Source organism: Pseudochaenichthys georgianus, chromosome 4, assembly GCF_902827115.2.
Source record: "Pseudochaenichthys georgianus chromosome 4, fPseGeo1.2, whole genome shotgun sequence".
NCBI classification, from domain to species: Eukaryota; Metazoa; Chordata; class Actinopteri; order Perciformes; family Channichthyidae; genus Pseudochaenichthys; species Pseudochaenichthys georgianus.
The window spans coordinates 37,610,250-37,631,039 of record NC_047506.1 but is presented as its reverse complement, the minus strand read 5'-3'; the positions used below and the strand labels follow the sequence as shown (position 1 = coordinate 37,631,039).

At 40.2% G+C, this 20,790-nt stretch overlaps 1 protein-coding gene across 1 annotated transcript; it reads right to left on the bottom strand.

The window, feature by feature from the left end:
• Window positions 1-240: 240 nt before the first annotated feature.
• LOC117445984 (protein shisa-like-2A) lies at window positions 241-19,455 on the bottom strand. The gene is made up of 3 exons (XM_034081971.2): window positions 19,274-19,455; window positions 1,056-1,192; window positions 241-708 (listed from the first exon to the last, which is right to left on the bottom strand). Exons 1-3 carry the CDS (start codon window positions 19,453-19,455, stop codon window positions 521-523), a joined length of 507 nt encoding a protein of 168 aa, XP_033937862.2. The 3' UTR covers window positions 241-520.
• Window positions 19,456-20,790: the final 1,335 nt, after the last annotated feature.

Sequence of the window (20,790 nt, the reverse complement as noted above, 5' to 3'; positions counted from 1 at the left end):
GTAGTTTTTGCAGTCACCGTTCACTTAGACAGTCAGAGGGAGGGGCAGGATCAGGTTTTGTCCCACATGGCTCTAAACAGCTCAATAGGCACACACTGTAGACACTAATTAGAAGAACACATACTAAAACAGCAATGTACAGACGAATCAGATGATTAAACATGATCTTAAAATATATTTTATATATTTTTTAATTTATTTTTTGCATTTTGTTGTAATCATTATTTTAATACTTACTGCTGACACTAGGTGGGGCTGTGCCCCACCTGCCCCTAATGACCAGTCGCCACTGCATACAACTGTGGGTAATTGGGTAACCTGGACTAATAGCTTGTTCTCAAAACTTTCCATCATTGTTGTTGCTGATGGGCAGCCATGCGCACGTGATCGCGTGCTTGGGGGGGGTAGCCGAGATTTGTTTTAAATGCAGGCTACAGAAATTAAAGGTATTGAAATGGGCTGATGAGCTTTGACTTGCACCAATGGTCTTCACAATTAAAATGTCACGTAGTCTACCAGTCTATGTAGCACCCTCGACTTTGATATAGGTCACAGTAGCCATGAAACTACGCTGGAAAAGGCGGTCAGGGTCCGGAGGCTGGTTGTCACAGTCCAGCTTCCCCCTCAGGAAGTGTTTCCTGAAGCCTTGAGGACCAGCAGGGGGGGCGGTATGACTCGGCCCTGGTCCTTGTGGACTCGATGTAGTGCCTGGAAGACAGAAAACTCACATAGAAACTTGTATGTGAAGAGCTTGTCAGATAAAAAAACTACCAAAAGGACTACTATTTAAAGAACTTGCTTTACATAAATGTTCACAGTCGCACGCATTTTCTGCAGGAAATGCATTTTCTAGTTCCATTACTTTTCCATTTCTGCTGATGACCTTTGTCATTATTGAAAAAAAAAAAAAAAAGCATTGAATGTATTAGCAGTCAGTTTTAAGAAGGAAATAACAAGCTTGGAACTCTGAAAGGTCATTTCTTTCAAAACCTTCAGGGTTTTATTGAGATTTTAGCGGCATGCCTCCTGCAGAGAGACGGAGCTGCGGTCAATACCTGGAGCTCTGAGTGGCAGCCCATTGTCCAGACCTCTGGGTTTAGTGGTGATGAACAGATAGCAGAGGACACACAGAGTGACGATGAAGGCCAGAAGAACCACAGCTGCAACAGAGAGACCTACAAGAGCTCCAAGACTGTAAAGCAGAGAACAAAGACACAGGAGGACTATTATACATACCTTGCTCTGAAAGACTATACATAACATTTGCAACCAACTGCAAAAGTTTAAAATGTGGACACAGATTAGAATAGGTAAATATTCAACCCAGTCTCACGGCATTTCGTGTTCACCAACACGATTTTTAATCTATTGATTCGTGTTCACCATCACGATTTGCCCCTTTTTTTCGTGTTGCACAGCACGATTTTAAAAGCAATGTATTTCTACTGGTACCGTGTTTCGTGCCTGCAGGCTGCAGCACGTCTTTTTCTCCGGTCGGGTCGTGGAAGACCGGAAGCTGTGTGGTTCATAAAAACATGTTCTTACTCAATATCAAGCCACAATTATTGCTTTTATTTTAAATCGTATAATTTCGGACTTTTGTTGCCGTCTGTGACGAAAATAAATGGGGCTCAGAGCCTCAGGATACTGAAATCTGTATTTTGAAATATTTTTTTCCTTCCAATTTGTTATTCTTTTCAAAATAACACACTGTTATTTACTCACCAATAACACACAATTATCCTTGCTTTTATTTATTGGTTTAATTCCATAATCTCGGGCTTTTTTGGTGTCCGTCTGGAACTGAATTTCAAAATAAAAATAACCGGAAACAGACGTAGGCCTATAAGGGACATTTCGAGCATCATTGCGATTGTCAACATTTCTGAGTTTAGGATGGCCGAAGACACTACACTACCCATAATCCCCAGCTATCGTTTAGGACTACTGTTCCCGTAAGGTTACGCAGAGCGTCAAACAGCTGTGTGAAATGGAACGAAACCACGCCAGACTATCCAAAACTGGAATCGAACACCCCTCCAGAACTACACATGCTGGCTATTGTGTTTCGCAAAATGTTCTATGGGACGTTTTCGTTTTTCCCACAATTAGAAGTTGCCATTATTAAACACATTGGTGTTATCAAATGTAAAACATATAATTAATAAATGGGTGAAAATCGCTTGTGTCCATAATGCGCAGCATTAATATATACCCACATGACAGCTCATTGTTACTTTGCAATTCTACTCCAAGACAATTCAGAGGTTAACCTGGTATTTTTACTCCACTGCATTTATTTGAGTTACTTTGCAGATTCTGATTAATTATGTGAAATATAAACAACCCTTAAATCAGACTTTAGTTACACCTGAGTAAAATTCAGGTAAGGTGATTGTCAAGTGCCAACAATCAGGAGAGATATTTGATAGTTGGTGCTTGAGAAGACTAAACATGTATCTGCAATTGACATGAATGGAAACAAGTAATAAAGTATATTCATTACTCGTTATTCTCTACTAATAGTTAATTAAAGACTGTATATTATGGCTATTTTGCACATCCCTTTCAAGATTTTCAAAGGTTTATTGACATATCATACACAACTACGGTGTAGTTATGCAATGAATGAAAAACTTGGGTCACAGGTTCCTCAACAGTGCATTACAAGACATCTATCAATATGTGTGTACCTCCACCATTAAACTGTCATATTCTGCACATTTCTTATTCTATCCACATACATAAGAGTATAATTAATGTGTATAATATCAATTAAAATAAGTGCTTCAACATAGTTAACATTGCAGGAAAGCAATATATTAGAGGTTAATTACTTTGTCAGGCTTAATATTTAATATTTAATGTTTAAATAAAGGTTAATCCGTTTTTCTGTTTTGCACCTCCTCCTATTAATATCTGTGTACATCCTGCACTAAACTGTTTTATTGTAGAGATCACTTATAGTATCTTCTTGATTTTTTATATTCTATATTTCTATATTTATACTTTCCCCCTATGAAAGTATGTACTCTTAATATTTTTTTAATCAAATATAACACATAAAAACAATAATTCAATAACGTGCTTTAACCACTAGGAGGTGCACACAAGGTGCACACAGCCATAATAACTTTGTATTATTAGTGTGTATGTACAACATCTGAAGATGTATAGTTTTATGCATGCTTTCACATCATTTTACAGCATATTGCTATACTATTTCAGACTCAGTATTTACATTCTTACATTCAAAGAAAATCAGTAATATCTTTAAAAACTACTGTCCTTTTCTATCAGCTGTGCACCGTTATGGTGTAAATATAACCTATCTATGAATTAGATCAAATGTAAAAGTCAGCCGAATTAGTGTTGATACTGCAAGGAGACGTATTGTGTGAAGAGAAATTGAAGATGTTGTTTAATTGTTGATATATTTATGATCCACGTCAAGTATTCAGTTTCGGCGCCATTTCTTCCAGTTTTTCCAAAGGTCTTCTCATCAGGGCTCTCTAAATAAAGAACTGCGGCAGATCTGTAATATGTAATGCAGCCGAACCGTGTATTACAATGACGTTATGTGATGACTTTCAAAGAGAAAAGCAAGAGCACTCGGAATTAAGTATTATTTTATACTTTTAAAATGTTTTCCGGATTTCATATAATATAAACACAAAATCCCAGCATGCATTGCGGCTAACACATCCAATCAGCGAGCTTAAATCTTAGATCCTTAGCTGAGGATCTTGGGTAATCGCTCGAAATGCCTACGTCTGTTTCGGGTTATATTTATTTTGAAATTCAGTTCCTGACGGACGCCAAAAAAGCTCGAGATTATGGAATTAAACCAATAAATAAAAGCAAGGATAATTGTGTGTTATTGGTGAGTAAATAACAGTGTGTTATTTTGAAAAGAATAACAAATTAGAAGGAAAAAAAAGATTTAAAAAATACAGATTTCAGTATCCTGAGGCTCTGAGCCCCATTTATTTTCCTCACAGACGACAACAAAAGTCCGAAATTATACGATTTAAAATAAAAGCAATAACTGTGGCTTGATATTGAGTAAGAACATGTTTTTATGAACCACACAGCTTCCGGTCTTCCACGACCTGACCGGAGAAAAAGACGTGCTGCAGCCTGCAGGCACGAAACACGTTACCAGTAGAAATACATTGCTTTTAAAATCGTGCTGTGCAACACGAAAAAAAGGGGCAAATCGTGATGGTGAACACGAATCAATAGATTAAAAATCGTGTTGGTGAACACGAAATGCCGTGAGACTGGGTTGAAATATTGCTATCTATTGTTGATTAAAGGTGCAATGTCCAATGCCTGGACACAAGCTACAAATAAATAGGGGCAGACTATACTACTGAGTTTAGGATGGATTAAAGCTAGCAACCAAATCAATGTCAGATTCGTGTGAGAAGTTAAATAAAATGATGCGGAATACATGAGAGGGAATCTGATTGAGAGTTTGCTGCTTGTGAGCCAAAAGTGGTACCAAACCCATCTACTAGATCAGGGTTCGGCAACAGGCGGACCGCGGTCCGGATCAGGACCCAGACGCCGACCTATATGGACCCGGACCTATAATCAATACATTAATATGGGATTTTTCGGCACCTCTCGCTTTTTTAACGCTGATTTGGTTGACTTGTGTAATTCGTGGAGAACCGAAGAGTTTTCATTTTGGTGGGGTGGGGGTCCGTCCGTCAGTCCGACTGACGGACAGCTTCTCAGCTTCTCACTTTAAAAAAGAAGAAGAAATCTAGACCGCAAAAATAATTAAACAAGCGAGTACCTGTTTTTCCTGGCCAAGGACAGGTTCCTTGAACACAACACAAGCGTAACGTGTCTTCACGTGGTATTATGTCGTCTGAAAGGAGTGTAGACTAGAACATAACTAGAACTAACAAACATAAGATCTCTAGCATCTAAAGCAATATTGGTAAATGATTTAATATCAGATTATAATATTGATATATGCTGTCTCACTGAAACTTGGTTGAGACATGAAGAATATGTCAGCATAAATGAGGCCACTCCACCCAGCCATGTCAACACTCATATTGCTCGAGGCACGGGCCGAGGAGGTGGAGTTGCAGCAATCTTTGACTCAAGTTTACTTATCAATACTAAACCAAAATGTAATTATACCTCTTTTGAAAGCCTCGTTTTTAGTCTTACGCATCCGACCTGGAAAACTTTGCAGCCAATCTTATTTGTTACAGTGTATCGTGCACCAGGTCCTTATTCAGAATTCTTATCAGAATTCTCTGAGTTTTTATCAACTTTGGTTCTTAAAACAGACAAAGTAATTATCGTAGGTGACTTTAATATTCATGTTGACGATGATAAAAATAGCCTTACTGTTGCATTTAACTCTATATTAGATTCTGTTGGTTTCTGTCAGAGTGTAAATAAACCAACCCACTGTTATAATCACACTCTCGACCTTGTTCTGACTTATGGTATTGAAATTGAGCAACTATTAGTCGAACCGCATAATCCTGCTTTATCCGACCATTTCTTAGTAACTTTTGAAGTACTGTTACTAGACTACAAAGCATTAGTCAAAAGCTCTTGCAGCAGAAACCTATCTGTTAGTGCTATAGCCACATTTAAGGAAGAGATTCAACCAATACTTAACTCGATAGCATGTCTGCATGTAGGGGAGGAAACTTATACAAAATGTACACCACCCCAAATTGATCATGTTGTTGATAGTGCTATAGATGCGCTGCGAATAAAATTAGATTCTGTTGCTCCTTTGAAAAAGAAGAAAATAAAACAACATAGATTAGCTCCATGGCATAATGCCGAAACCCGCAAAATAAAGCAAAAGTCTAGACAACTTGAAAGGATATGGCGTTCCACTAAACTTGAAGAATCTCGTTTAATTTGGCATATTACTCTCAATGAATATAAGAAAGCACTGCGTAAAGCGAGAGCAGCCTACTACTCTTCATTAATAGATGAGAATAAGAATAATGCAAGATTTCTTTTCAGCACTGTAGCCAGGCTGACAGAGAGCCACAGCTCGATTGAGCCTTCTATTCCCTTAGCACTCAGTAGTAATGATTTTATGTGCTTTTTTAACGATAAAATTGTTACTCTTAGAAACAAAATTAATGACCTCTTGCCTTCGACCAGTATAGTGTTATCAACAGCTCCCGGAATCGTAAGTTCTAATATTACACTAGATAGTAAACTAAAATGCTTTTCAGCCATTAACCTTGAACAATTACATTCAATGATTCTCTCTTCTAAACCATCAACGTGTATGTTAGACCCAATTCCAACTAAGCTGTTGAAGGAAGTTTTTCCATTAATTAGCACTTCTTTATTAAATATTATGAATATGTCTTTATTATCAGGCTATGTTCCACAATCATTCAAAGTAGCAGTGATAAAACCGCTTCTTAAAAAGCACAACCTCGATCCAGAGGTTTTAGCCAACTATAGACCTATTTCTAATCTTCCGTTCCTCTCAAAAATTCTTGAGAAAGCGGTCGCAAAACAGTTGTGTGATTACTTAAAAAACAATGATTTATTTGAAGATTTTCAGTCTGGCTTTAGAACACATCATAGCACAGAGACAGCTCTGGTTAAAGTCACAAATGATATTCTAATAGCCTCAGACAAGGGACTTGTCTCTATTCTTGTTTTGCTCGATCTTAGTGCTGCATTTGATACTATCGACCATGATATCCTATTGCAAAGACTAGAGCACTTAGTTGGCATACAGGGAACTGCTTTAGGCTGGTTTAGGTCCTATCTATCTGAACGCTCTCAGTTTGTACGTGTTAACGATGAATCTTCCACGCAAACCAAAGTTAGCCATGGAGTGCCACAGGGCTCAGTGCTCGGACCTATTTTGTTCACATTATATATGCTTCCGTTAGGCAATATTATAAGGAATCATTCTGTAAACTTTCATTGTTATGCGGATGATACTCAACTATATTTATCAATCAAGCCTGATGAAATTAATCATCTAAATAAAATTCAAGACTGCCTTAAGGACTTAAAAACGTGGATGACCTTAAACTTTTTGATGTTAAACACGACCAAAACTGAAGTTATTGTACTTGGCCCGAATAATCTACGAAACAAATTATCTAAAGATATACTAACTATGGATGGCATTAATTTGGCCTTCAGTGAGACTGTAAGGAATCTTGGTGTTATATTTGATCAGGATTTATCCTTTAACGCCCACATAAAATCAATTTCAAGGACCGCCTACTTCCATCTACGTAACATTGCAAAAATCAGGCATATCTTGCCTCAAAACGATGCAGAGAAACTAGTCCATGCATTTGTTACTTCTAGGCTGGATTATTGTAACTCTTTATTATCAGGGAGTACCAAGAAGTCAATCAAGTCGCTTCAGCTGATTCAAAATGCTGCGGCTCGTGTACTAACCAGAGTTAGGAAAAGGGACCACATTACTCCTGTTCTGGCTGCCTTACACTGGCTCCCTATAGAACACAGGATAGAATTTAAAATTCTTCTTCTCGCCTACAAAGCCCTTAATGGGCAGGCGCCATCTTACCTTAAAGAACTCATTATACCCTACTGTCCTACTAGGGCATTGCGTTCCAAGAATGCAGGGTTGTTGGTTGTTCCTAGAATCTTTAAAAGTACAATGGGAGCCAGAGCCTTTTCTTATCAAGCTCCACATTTGTGGAATCAGCTTCCAGTTTGTGTTCGGGCGGCAGACACCCTATCCGTTTTTAAGAGTGCGCTTAAGACCTTCCTTTTTGATAAAGCTTATAGTTAGGGCTGATTAGATTCAGCCCCTAGTTTTGCTGATATAGGCTTAGTTTGTCGGGGGACATCTTACTTCTTCCTTCTCTCTGTCTATACCCGTGTACACTCATGTTCCGATTAACCCAGCTTCCCCAAATGTCTTTCTTTTTGGTGTCTATATACGCTGGGATCCGGAGTCATGGATGATCCTGCGGTCCTGTGTCCTGGATCGCGAGCGCTGGATCTTGAGTCGTGGCTGTGGTCCTGGATCATAGGTCCTGGATGGATATCCTCGTGGATTCATCTTCCTATTATACACACATGCATTTCCAAACATTTGGACTACCTATGTTGCAAATGTATTATCTTTTCAATTTACACACGGCATCTATTGCACGTCTGTCCGTCCTGGGAGAGGGATCCCTCCTCTGTTGCTCTCCCTGAGGTTTCTCCCATTTTTCCCTTTAAACTGGGTTTTCTTTGGAAGTTTTTCCTTGTACGATGTGAGGGTCTAAGGACAGAGGGTGTCGTATTGTCATACTGATATTCTGTACACACTGTGAAGACCACTGAGACAAATGTAACATTTGTGATATTGGGCTATATAAATAAACATTGATTGATTGATTGATGTCTTCTTCCCCCAGAACTGATATGTTGCAAACTCCTATCCCTAATTCAGATATGATTCTATACACAGACAGGTCTGCGAGCAGGCTGTCTGACACAGTACACTTAGCAGGCTATGTTGTTGTAAACGACTGGGAAGTTTTAGAAAGCCGGGCCTTGCCAAATGGCACATCGGCTCAGGCCGCAGAGTTGTATGCTCTGCTGAGGTTGTGTATTTTGGCTAAAGATAGAGTTGCAACCATTTTCACAGACTCCAGGTATGCATTTGGTGTGTGCCATGATTTTGGTGTCTTGTGGAAAATGCGCGGTTTCTTAACATTGGCCGGTAAGCCTATTCAACATCATGCGTTAGTAGCTCAGCTATTAGACGCTATCATGCTCCCTACACAACTAGCAGTAGTTAAGTGTGCTGCTCACACAAATTCTGATGATCCTATTTCGCGTGGAAATGCGTTAGCCGACACTGCGGGTGCTCCAATGCCCCTTGACACAATCCGCAGAGCCCATTTGTTTGCCTTCCTTTAATGATGTCGCGGACATGCAAGCCCTCGCTGATATTAGGGAGAAAGATTTATGGCTAAGACGAGGTTGTACACTTGACGCTGAGTCCAGCTTGTGGCTCCATCCAGACGGACGGATGGTCTGTCCACGTTCGTTCCTCCATGTTTTGGCACATGTTGCACATGGCAAATCACATGTAGGAAAAGGAGGGATGAATGGAATTATAAAGTCCCAATGGTTTGCTCCAGGCATTACACTAGCTACACAGACCCTTGTAGACAGATGCATGATATGCCAGCAGACAAGACGTGTGCCAGTTCTCCAAATGGGTAGAGGCCTACCCTACCAGAAAAGAAGACGCTAGAACAGTTGTAAAGTGTCTTCTCAAAGATGTTATTCCTAGATTTGGTGTGCCCACAGGAATTAACAGTGAAAGAAGTCCAGCATTAATTTCTAAGATAACCCAGAGTCTAGCTACAGTGTTAGGGTTCAAATGGCAATTGCATGTTCCCTATCACCCACAGAGCTCAGGCCAGGTTGAGAGAATGAACTTGACTATAAAGGAGAAACTCACTAAAACAATGTTGACCACAGGACTAAAATGGGTAGACGCGCTGCCGCTAGTTCTGTGCTCCATTCGAAGCTCACCAAATGCAACGACAGGGCTTAGCCCACACGAAGTATTGATGGGAAGGGTAATGTTCGCAGGATCTAGCCCCCCAGTAACACCCCACAGACTCACTCTTTTGTGGACAGATGATTACATGACTAAGTGTCTATGTCAAATATCTAACTGACATGTTGAGAAAGTTTTAGAGGCAGGCGGCTGACAGGCTCCCCCAGCCGGGAGAGGAGCCCACCCACCCCTTTCAGATTGGTGATAATGTACTAATCAAATCTTGAAAAATATGCTCTGTCTCCCAGGTGAATAGGTCCTTTCCAGGTGTTAATAGTGACCAGAACAGCCCTGAGAGTACAAGGTAGACCGGAGTGGATTCACGCTTCCAGATGTCGTCTCTCCCCTCTACCGGATGCTGGCGTGTGAAGGCAGTCATCATCATCGTCATGCTGGGTCTTCTGTACCTGGCCAAGGACGCCCTGCTAGATGGAGCTGTGGAAATCCCAACGACAGGTGGCGAGGGATCTCGCCCATCTGAGGAAGAACATAAGGTGCTCTTATCTACGAGCGCAGACGACTTGACCACTCAGGGCCCAGACCCTGAGGGCGAAACGACACCAACGGGCAAAACAGTGCCTAGCGACAAGGACAGGTTGTATCCAATCACCACACAGACATTCAGTATGTTGCAAGAGACACAACGAGAGAGAAAAGGAGGAAGAATCAGGAGGATTGTCTCCCTCCCTGATCATAAATCAGAGACTGTTTCTTTTAACTGTCCAGCTTTAATATGTGATCCATCTAACTGTATTATTATATTTTATGTGTCCTTAGTTCACTCAACGTGGGAGATATATCCAATGGACCAGTACCGTGCGGACGGTGTTCCATCAGAGGGGGTAAGAATAGCACTCGACACCATTGAAGACATGCCCCCAGAACTGTGGTGTAGCACTAGAGAACAGGTTAAGACACTGATAAAGGATAAAGCAACATGTAGAGTGAGGAAACCAGATTACCAGGTTCCCAATCCAGGTGCTACTGCATGCAAAATGTCTGGACCAGATAGAAAAACAAATGTTCTATCCACTCCACTTAAACACTCAGGAGGTGATGTAGATTTTTCAAAAAAGGCCTTAATCACTCCTTTTAAATGAACTAAAACTAATTCTGCTGTAAGTTTAATGTTAGACTACGCACATGAACGCAATATTAGCAACTGTTGGCTGTGCCAAAATATGCCAGAATCCATGCATTCTCCCATGTTTAGCCCAATTCCTTTTACAAAAGCGGACTATAAATTAGTCAGCTGGAATGACATTGATTCCAGAATTAGCGATGAGGCTGAGGACTGCTACACTCCTTCATATCCAACAGACTCTGATAAACCATTACAGTACAAGGGTCTAGTCTCTCTCATTGTTGATACAGTAAATAAAAATTACCTGCCTGACGGTTTCAAACGATTGATGTTTTTAAAACTAATATATGTGAAGAAATACATTAACCTAGCTTTTGAATACAGATTCCAGTTAGCTCTGGTACAAACAAATTGTTCGGTTAATTCCACAAGTCCAACATGCACAAAACAACCACACATGGCATCTTTATTGGCTGAAGCTTTAGTGACAGTAGTACCCTGGTTTGGCTCCAGAACAGTGGACTCCGTTGAGATTAAAATACATGATTGTACGCAACCAATACCCCTAGGCAATCCCCCTACATGTGACTGTTCAATATATGTTCCCCCAATTGTAGTACATGAATGGAAGAATGTGTCCATCTGTTTCCAGAATGAAGCAGGATCTCACACCTCTCCAGATGTGGGACACAGCGACTGTAATACCATAGTGAGGGCAACATTAGCCAGAATTCCCCTCCCACAGAGAGTTTACTTAGTTTGTGGCGACCGGGCCTATGGCTGCGTGCCGTATGACGTTTTTTATGGCACCTGCTATCTAGCCTACCTAATTCCTTTAATCCGTAAAGTAGAGGCAAATGAGATTGCAGCGATACTTCCCTCTCTACACAGGAACAGCAGGTCCATTACAAAAGGACAACAGATAGCGAGCCTATTTTTACCTTGGTACGGCATTTATGTTAGTCAGCAGGAAATCATGGCATTATCCAAAGTAGTGGAAAATCATCTAAATGTATCTAACACAGAAATGTTAGCTGAACATAAAGAATTGCAAGAAGTTAGGACAGTAGCACTACAGAATCGCATGGCGCTGGACCTCCTCTTAGCTGCCCAGGGGGGCACATGTAAAGTGATTGGTGCGGAGTGCTGTTCCTTTGTCTCTGATGCCTCACCTGAAGTTATGGATATGGTTCATGATACGGCTAACGGAATAAAATAATTGCATGAAACTCATGGGTTTACATTTGGGGATTTAAGTGGAACCCTTGGATCCTGGGGAGCGGGGTTGGTTAAATGTGTTGTTACTGTTTCAGTGTTTATCTTGGTTGTGCTAATCCTAGTGACCTGTTTGATCACTGTAGTTAAATTAGCCATACGCAGGGTTGCCAAGACTGCCCTCCAGGCCCCACAGAGGCTAGTGGAGTATTCAACTGTAAATGACACAATGTTGATGTATGACGCTGACCTCCCAGACCCATGGGTCTCCATCGCAGTTCCTGTACCTTGGGTACCTCCTTTCAGCGATTGATAAATTGATTAAAGTTGACACTCAGAATAAAGAATAGATGTTTTGATTTTCCTTGAATAAAGAACAGATGTTTTTGATTTTTCCTTCCTCAGGTTGTTACAATAAAATGTCTGACTTTTCCTTTTCAGATTTTGAAACAAATGTATTTGAATAAAATGTATGTAGTAAAGTGCCTTACTCTTGAATAAGTGTATTGAAGTAAACGTAAAGTAATGTTAAAGATTGAGGACACTGTACCTTTACAGATTGATCGATTCATCACTGTGAATTTATACCTTAACTGGATCTCTCATGATTCTGATTTTATACCTCAATTGGATTTCTTATAATCCTAAATTCTAATTGTGTTTTAATAAGTAATTGCCTTGAAGTAAATCTTTAAGATGTAAGCTGATTTTGAATTTGTGTTTGATGAATGAGATTAACTGAGTGATAAATGATAAAAGATCTTGTTTTTGAAACATATATTTTACTATTATATTTTTGTATTGCATGTGTGTTATTATTGTGCTTTTTGACAAAAGAAATCAAACACTGAAGAGAGATGATTTTTCTATTGTGGTTGTCTGTATCAACCATTGTGATTGACTGTTTCAATCTTATTCTGCTTTTGATGTAATTAATGTAATGGGAACCCACACAACTCTGAGGACGTTTTATTTTATTTAAGTAGTGACTGAAATATTCTTAGACTAATGTTAATTGTTTATCAATAAATTGATAAAAGGAAGGATCTGTGAAGGAAATATTTTTGATGAGATCTGTGCCTGGGAGAATTTTAGTGTTTTCCTATGTGTCCTGTTTGTAATTTAAACAGGGCACAGGTCAAGAGGCCCTGCCTTCCTGTGGGGGAAGTGTGAACCATGCGCAGAAGGCTTTAACAGACCAGTCCTTTGTCTCTAACATGTCTGGTATGGATTAGGATGGAAAGTGCGCGAATATAGGCCACTCCTATATTCTCTGTGTAGATCTGCACTGTGCTTCTGTATAATTTTTAGTGTTGACTGGGTCTCTTCATAATGAATGTTGTGTAAGATATCTTGTAAACGCTCCCGGCCGTGTGGACTCTCAATAAACTTCGGTGGATGATTAAGCAGTATCCAGCTTCCATTTTTTTCATCACATTGCTGATCAGAAGTTTCTTTCACAGTTAGCATTGAGCTCAAAGCAACACTATGCCTCAGTACAGCCTCACAGAGCTTCTAGCATAACTAATTTGGGAACATCCAATTTACACTTTCAATTATCAGTGCATACGTGCATTCTCACTGACTAGTGCTCGGATGGTGTACTGAAAATGGTCGGAAAGCTGAGCGAAGAGCGCTGGACACTGCACTCTTATCGGTCGCCATCATAGCTTTGTATGGGGATGGAAAGTTCCATTAGCAGTTGCTCTGGTGAAACAGCACTTTACAAATGTAAGTTAAGTACCGCTGTAGCCTATTGTTGTCGGATTGAAGCCATCAGTAGGTTTATTGGGTTGATTTAGGAATTAATTTAGTCTGTAATGATTTGGTACTGTGAACAATAAGGATGCAAACGGAGGCAATTGTTATTTACATTGAGTACACAGCAGCCGTGATTAATCTGAAGATTGGCTTCCTGTCTGTCAAATCATTTATTTCATAATACTGCTGCTGGTTTATAAAGCATTGAATGGTTTAGGGCAAAAATACATTCCTGATCTCCTGCTAAATGATGAACCATCCGGATCTCTTAGGCCTGCTTTCTGTCCCCAGAGTCAGAACTAAACGTGGAAAAGCAGCGTTCAGTTACTAAGCTCCAAATATCTGGAACAAACTCCCAGAAACCTGCAGGTCCGCTGCAACTCTTACTACTTTTAAATCCAGGCTGAAGACTTTTCTTTTGTGCAGCTTTTAATTGAAATATTCATATCTCACACTGCACTGTATCTTTTATTAATGTATTTTCTATGTTTATTTTATTATCTTTGTTTTTTAATGACTGTTTTTAAAGGCCATTTTATAATGTTTTTCTGTGGCATAATTTTTATGTTTTCATTTTTGTAAAGCAATTTGAATTGCCTTGTGTAGAAAGGTGCTATATAAATTACATTACATTGCATTTAGCTGACGCTTTTATCCAAAGCGGCAATAAGTTCATTCGACCAAGAAAATACGAACTTGAAGAAAACAGAATCATATAAGTACATCAGGTTTCATAGAGCTAAAACATTTCAAGTGCTACTCAACTGGCTTTAGATAAGCAAGTCCTTCATTAGTATATAAGTGCTTTGTTAGTAATTCTATCGCTCGAGGTGGAGTCGAAAGAGATGAGTTTTCAGTCTGCGCCGGAAGGTGTGTAAGCTTTCTGCTGTCCTGATCCCAATGGGGAACTCATTCCACCATTTAGGAGCCAGGATAGCAAACCCACTTGTTTTTGCTGATGGGAACTTGGGTCCCCTTCGCAGCGATGGTGCAGCGAGCTGTTTGGCTAATGCAGAGCGGAGTGCACGTGCTGGGGTGTACAGTTTAACCATGTCCTGGATGTAGGAAGGGCCAGAACCATTCGCAGCATGGTACGCAAGTACCATTGTCTTGAAGTGGATTCTAGCAGTTACTGGAAGCCAGTGGAGGGAGTGGAGGAGCGGCGTGGTGTGGGAAAATGTAGGAAGGTTGAAGACCAGACGAGCCGCTGCATTCTGGATGAGCTGCAGAGGTCGGATGGCACATGCAGGTAGACCAGCCAGGAGGGAGTTGCAGTAGTCTAGGCGTGAGCATAAATAAACTTGCCTTGCACTGTTGACATGCATGCACTATGCAAGTACTGTGCGCAAGTGTACACAGTGTACTTAATGGAAGTGTAATAACGGAAGTATCCAAACTGAGACGCAGTTGTTTATACAGTGCTGATGTGCTGCCCACTATTCTTGCAAGCGTGTGTATTTTGTTTAATTTGGATTGAAACTGATTATTCTTACCCTTTTCTGCTATCTGGCTTTTGTATTTTCTACTTACAAACAATACTCAATCAAGGCAAAAATTGTCAGAATGTGAATTTGGATCCTGTTGCTGCTTATTCTCATATTCAGTGAGTGTGATTTGGTTTGAATAAGTGAAGTGTGTGCTTGCATATCCTTAACACTTCTGCCAGGTGTTAAATGATGTAAAGATGTGTTTAAATATTCATTGTCTCTGTTTGCAAGTGTTCTTCAAATCTAAGCAGCCGATTAACTGAGTGATGTGTTGTATTCATGCCTCATTATACGAACGTCTACTCTATGCCTTGAAACAGTGTAAATGTGCTGTATTATTCCAAATGGAATTCTTTTTACACATAATTACTGCTCAGAGGCGGTTAATTTCACAGGCTCTAAGCTCCTTTAGAAATGTGTTGGTAACATGCTACATGACTTGCATTGTGATAGGATTACATTCAATAACTCCTGTCCGGGGTTCCCAGCAAAACCCTGAACAGGCTCCAGTACATCACATCACCCCCACTCTCTTCAACCTCCACTGGCTCCCGGTCACGTCCGGCATCACCTACAAACTCCTCCTCGTCACCAAAAGTCCCTCCATGCCCTCTCCCCTCAGTACCACACAGATCTCCTCCACCCATACATCCTGTCCTGCACCCTTCGATCCTCAGACTCTGGCCTGCTCTCCATTCCCCATTCACGCCTCCGCACCTTCGGGGACCGTGCCTTATGTGTCGCTGCCCCCACCCTCTGGAACTCCCTCCCTGCTGAAATCTGTAACGCCCCTTCTCTGAACATCTTCAAATCTACCCTGAAAACTCATCTGTTCAACATCGCCTTCCAACAATAACTCACTTCCCCCCCTGCAATGTAACACTTCCATTTCTGCCCCTGTTTTATGTCTTGACTCTTGTCCTTATATGTTTCTTGTTAAGCGACTTTGGCTTAATAAAAGGCTCTATATCAATTAAACTTATTATTATTATTATTAATAATACTATCCAATTGTATTGTGAAAAAAATGATCTGACTGTCAAAACATTAATTATAGGATCTAAAGCTCATAGAGAAGAATATCAAGATGTGATGCCCCTGTGGGTTCATCTGGAGAGGGTGTGGCTGTGCTGCATCCAGCCTCCTTGATTGCCTTGATTGCAGTAACTCAGGGCACCTGGGTCTGGTGCCCTGCAGTTATTTAAAGCCTCTGCTCCTCTCTGCTTCTCCCTGCAGGCACCTGGTTTTGTAGATTATGCTATGAGTTGCTTCACTTTGTGCACTTCAACACTCTCACTCATACATGTCCAAACAATCCTCACCCTGCATTTACACTACTGATACCACTAACGTCCACACCTCATACTTTACTTGTTTGGCACTTAATTAATTTGGTTGATTTGAATGTTTTGCTTAAATAAACATATTTTGTTAAACGTGGATATGGTGTGTCTCCTCTTTGTTGTGGCCTTTTGAGCCAGGTCATAACAAATGGGGGCTCGTCCTACGGGTTATTTGTAGAAAGTTTGGTTAAAAGTTTGTGTAGCGCTCAGAGCACATGGTGTCATTGAGCAGCTGAGTAGTTGATGTAGTCCAGCTGTGTGCTGGCTTGGCGCTGCTATTTGGGGACACATCTTGTCTTTTGTGTTTCAGGAAGCCTTAGTGTTTGACATGGCGTCAGGTTTTGTGTGCCAATCAGAGGGTAAGATGTTGCTGTTTGAAACGCTTTTGTAAAGCTATGCTTAAGTGGAGGGGCAGAAGGACCAGGGACGTGCACAGGTACGAGCTAATGTTGCCCGGGCAACGGTTTGTTTGGCATTTTTGGCTGACTTGCCCCTCTGGAGAGAGCGAGAGTTTGTTTTTCTTTTTTCTGTTGTGGCCGAATCAACATGATAAGCCCACCATTAGTATTGTAGCGTCTCGCTGCGGGAAACATACTTTGTCAGCGCTGTCATCTGCCGGTGCGTTAAGACCACCTCAGTGTCGGATTTTGGAAACTTGATTTGGAGTTGTCTCATCATGGCAGTTAGAGTATAGGCGACAACCCAGGGGACTTTACTTCCTCTTGATACCGTCGGTTATTTACAAAAAAACACCTAAATATAGCCTACTTGTTATTGAGCTTCTGTCTTTCTGTCTTTTCATCTGTAAACTCCCTCAACCGGGCCGCTCGCTCTCTTTTCTTGATCGCCCTCTCACGGGTGAACAGTTCAATGTCCCGCTTCATTGTAGGATTTCTGCTATGTCTCTACCACTTTAGTTTGACCATCTCTGTTATTAAGTTATGGAATACTAAATAAATAAGTAATTAGATACCTTACCATTACTGCGCTCATAAAGAATGATAAGAATAATGCGTATTGAACTGGTTTAATTAATTAGTGAGTTTATTTAAGGTTATTAGTTAGAAGCCCTATTTTATCAGATATGTCCTGCACAGCAGTTACAATGGTCAAACTACATTAGAACATAATTGTCCCCATTTTATCTTTAATAGTTACTAACATTAGATATTTTAATGAGATATGGACCGCAAAACTCTTTTTAAATCAAGTCACCGAATGCAAGTACTCACCTTAGCTTATTTTGTTATGAGATGTTAATTACTGTTACATTTAGTTGATGTAATAATCGTTTGGTTTCTTTTACATTAAAAACAAGTTACAATTTTCAAAAAGTCTTATGTTTTTTTTTGGGGGGAGGCCCTTTTTCCAGTTTAGAGCAATAGCCCCTCCAAATGTCTGTGCATGTCCCTGAGAAGGACACAAATTAAAGCACAGAATAATCCTTTAATATCATACTGGCCAGATTACTGTCGTGCTCCCCATTACAGAAAGAAAGAACGTCATCAGATTACAAATATACCTAGTAGCAATAGGGATTACTATCAGGAATAACAGTTCAAAATACAATATAATGGTGCCAGCAACAAAACTTCCTATACAAGGACACAACAATCAAAATTAATGAGTAAGGTAATGCTAAAAAGACACATACGGTTTAAACAACATGTTAGTAACTCTATATATATATATATATAACACTTTTTCAAATCATTTTAAACACCAGCAGAAATGGCCTTTGGATTGGTCAGTGACAGAAGTGGGAAATGTAAACGATTAAATTGAAAATAATTTTTTGTAATTATTCATGTAAACCTTTTATGTGATGACCGGTATCGAATGTGCAATTACGTTAATGAGGAATCGTGAAAAAAACTGCCCCCATGTTTTGCAAAAAGTATAAAAACCCAAAAGGTTGGGTTCATTTACATGTATCAACTCAAAGGAACCAATACTGTGACCGAAGAGTTGTCTGCACATACTGTAGCTCGACTATGGCAAGTGGCTGCTTTAGAGAGGTTTTTTATTGATGTCATTGTAAATGGGTGATTGGTTTTTAAAAGGACATTGATGTGGCATTAAACGTGTCATCACTTGGGGGCCCCTTACTACCCGTGGCCCTAAGCAGTTTCCTTTTATTTTATCTTATAAATACTACGAGCATGCGTTTTTTTCAAGAGTGTTCTATTTTCTTCATCTCTATTTATACTTTCCTGTAACAACATACATTTCCTCTTTGTGGGCTAATAAAGGAATTCTAAATTCTGATTTCCTTGGCTGTTCACATTCTGCATGTCTAAGCCTCACTCCACACTTTGCACATTTTTTCAGAAGAACTACATTAGAAAAAGTCCCTTAAAAAAACATTGATGTCGTGGATGTGTATTATCTAAGAGTCAATACGAGCATCCTTAGATCTATGGCATTTACTGAATCAAATGCAAGGTTTCCCCTAATGGTATTGCACTGTGTTCTGAACTCAAAGTGACCCTGCATTACTAAATGCCATTTGAGCTTTACAAATGACTCTTTTATCCAAGCAAATTAGACTAATTTGATCCAAACGTGAACAGACTGTAAAATACCAGCAACAGGTTGGCTCCTGACAACACACCAATGATACTTGCTTATCAACCCACAAATGCATGTGATCCAAAACAGCACAACTTGCATACTTATTGTTAACTGTATAGACACTATGCTACAGTATAATGCACATGCATGTTATGTCATGCATAAATAGTAAATGTACGCACATTATAAATGTCAAATACGGAGGTCAAAATATGCAACACTTTCATTTGACTGTCCTTACCTCAACCACCACATGTATCCATATTCGTAAGGGAAGAAGCTGTTGGGGTCATCGCAACAGTACTTCAAGTCACTGAACCCGCAGCAGAAAAGTGCCGTGGCATCACTGTCCGCTTTCGGACACGTGAAGCCCTCCACGAGCACATCTGCCTCGGTGTAGTAACCTTCACAGTCCGAGCTCATTTCCGACATACACTGTTCGCACATGGACTGCCGAATGCGGTGTGGCACACATTAAAGCCTGCTCTGCTGATGCGCGTCTCCCATCGCTGCAACTCCACATCACGGAGTCTTGGAGCTGCACACACACAGGGTGCAGGTGCACCTGCACCCCCCCTCTCTCTCTATCTATCTCTCTCTCTCTATCTATCTGACTGTGTGTGCGCGCTCGTGTGTGAGCATTAATATGTTTATTTATATTTGCTGTGTGTCATTAATCTGATGGAGTTTTAAGAATGTATTTAAATTGGCTTGAATAAATGTTTGTGACAAAAGTCAAATACAGTCTCCCTCTCTCCCCGCTCTCTCTCTCCCTCTCCCTGCCTCTCCATCCCTCTCTAAATTAAATTCAATACAAAGAGCTTTATTGACATGACCATAATGACATACAGTATTGAAAAAGCATCTATATAGATATACATAATTGTTTTGTATTTATTGTATTCATATTGTGTATGATTATTAATGTTAGTTGTAATAATGGGTTTTCCCAACTAGGAAAACTAGGGACAATAATATACTTTTTTTCACATGAAACAACAAGTTCAACACCCTTCACCTCGTCCCCTTTTTAAGAAATAAAAGAAAAAGACAAACAACAGAAATCATACAGCGAGCGCGTTTCACGGGCGTTTCAGAAGCATTACGGAAGTGGAGCGTCGTGCATGCCGGCTCGCAGTTCTTGTTGATTTGGGCATATTTCCTGGACATTTGTACTTCTACAAGAAAGTAAGTAGGCTACGTAGTTAAATGGTTTATTTTTGTGTCTGTTTAAATCGTGTTTATTGTTGTTATTTCCTATTTTGTTGTGTTGTAGACTACAGACATAATTAATAATAATTGTAATAGTCCAGTTAAAAACAACATGAATCAAAGATGGGTTGCTGTATTTTAGTGGTAAAAAAAATGCATTCATCATCATAATTATTCTATATAATTTACACACAGTGCCTGTAAACCGAAGGAGAACGCTGGTGTTGTCCTTGTAAAAAAGATTTGTTGTGTCATATAAAATCAAGTGTTTTTCCACTTCCAATATAAAAACTTCATCGTCCATTGTGCGTGTCGTTGTGGAGACGATGTAGTGATGTGAAGGGGGGTCTGCAAATGAGTTTATTCGGCGGGTGGGCCGGATGCTGTCACCGTTCCACTTCCTGCCCGACATTACCTTACGGCTGTGTCACGTCGAAAAATATACTTCAATCCTATTTCGAGCGGAGCCCAGCGGCGAGACGCTTCTGAGCCGTAACGCGGCGCGTCTGGTGGAATAGCACCCATTGACTAGAGTGGCCGCGATCC

Coding starts and splice junctions, on each gene's coding strand:
- LOC117445984 (XM_034081971.2), bottom strand. CDS start 19,455: ATGAGCTCGGACTGTGAAGGTTACTACACCGAGGCAGATGTGCTCGTG. Junction 1,193..19,273: donor GGATACATGTGGTGGTTGAG/GTAAGGACAGTC, acceptor TCTGCTTTACAG/TCTTGGAGCTCTTGTAGGTC. Junction 709..1,055: donor GCTGCCACTCAGAGCTCCAG/GTATTGACCGCA, acceptor TCTGTCTTCCAG/GCACTACATCGAGTCCACAA.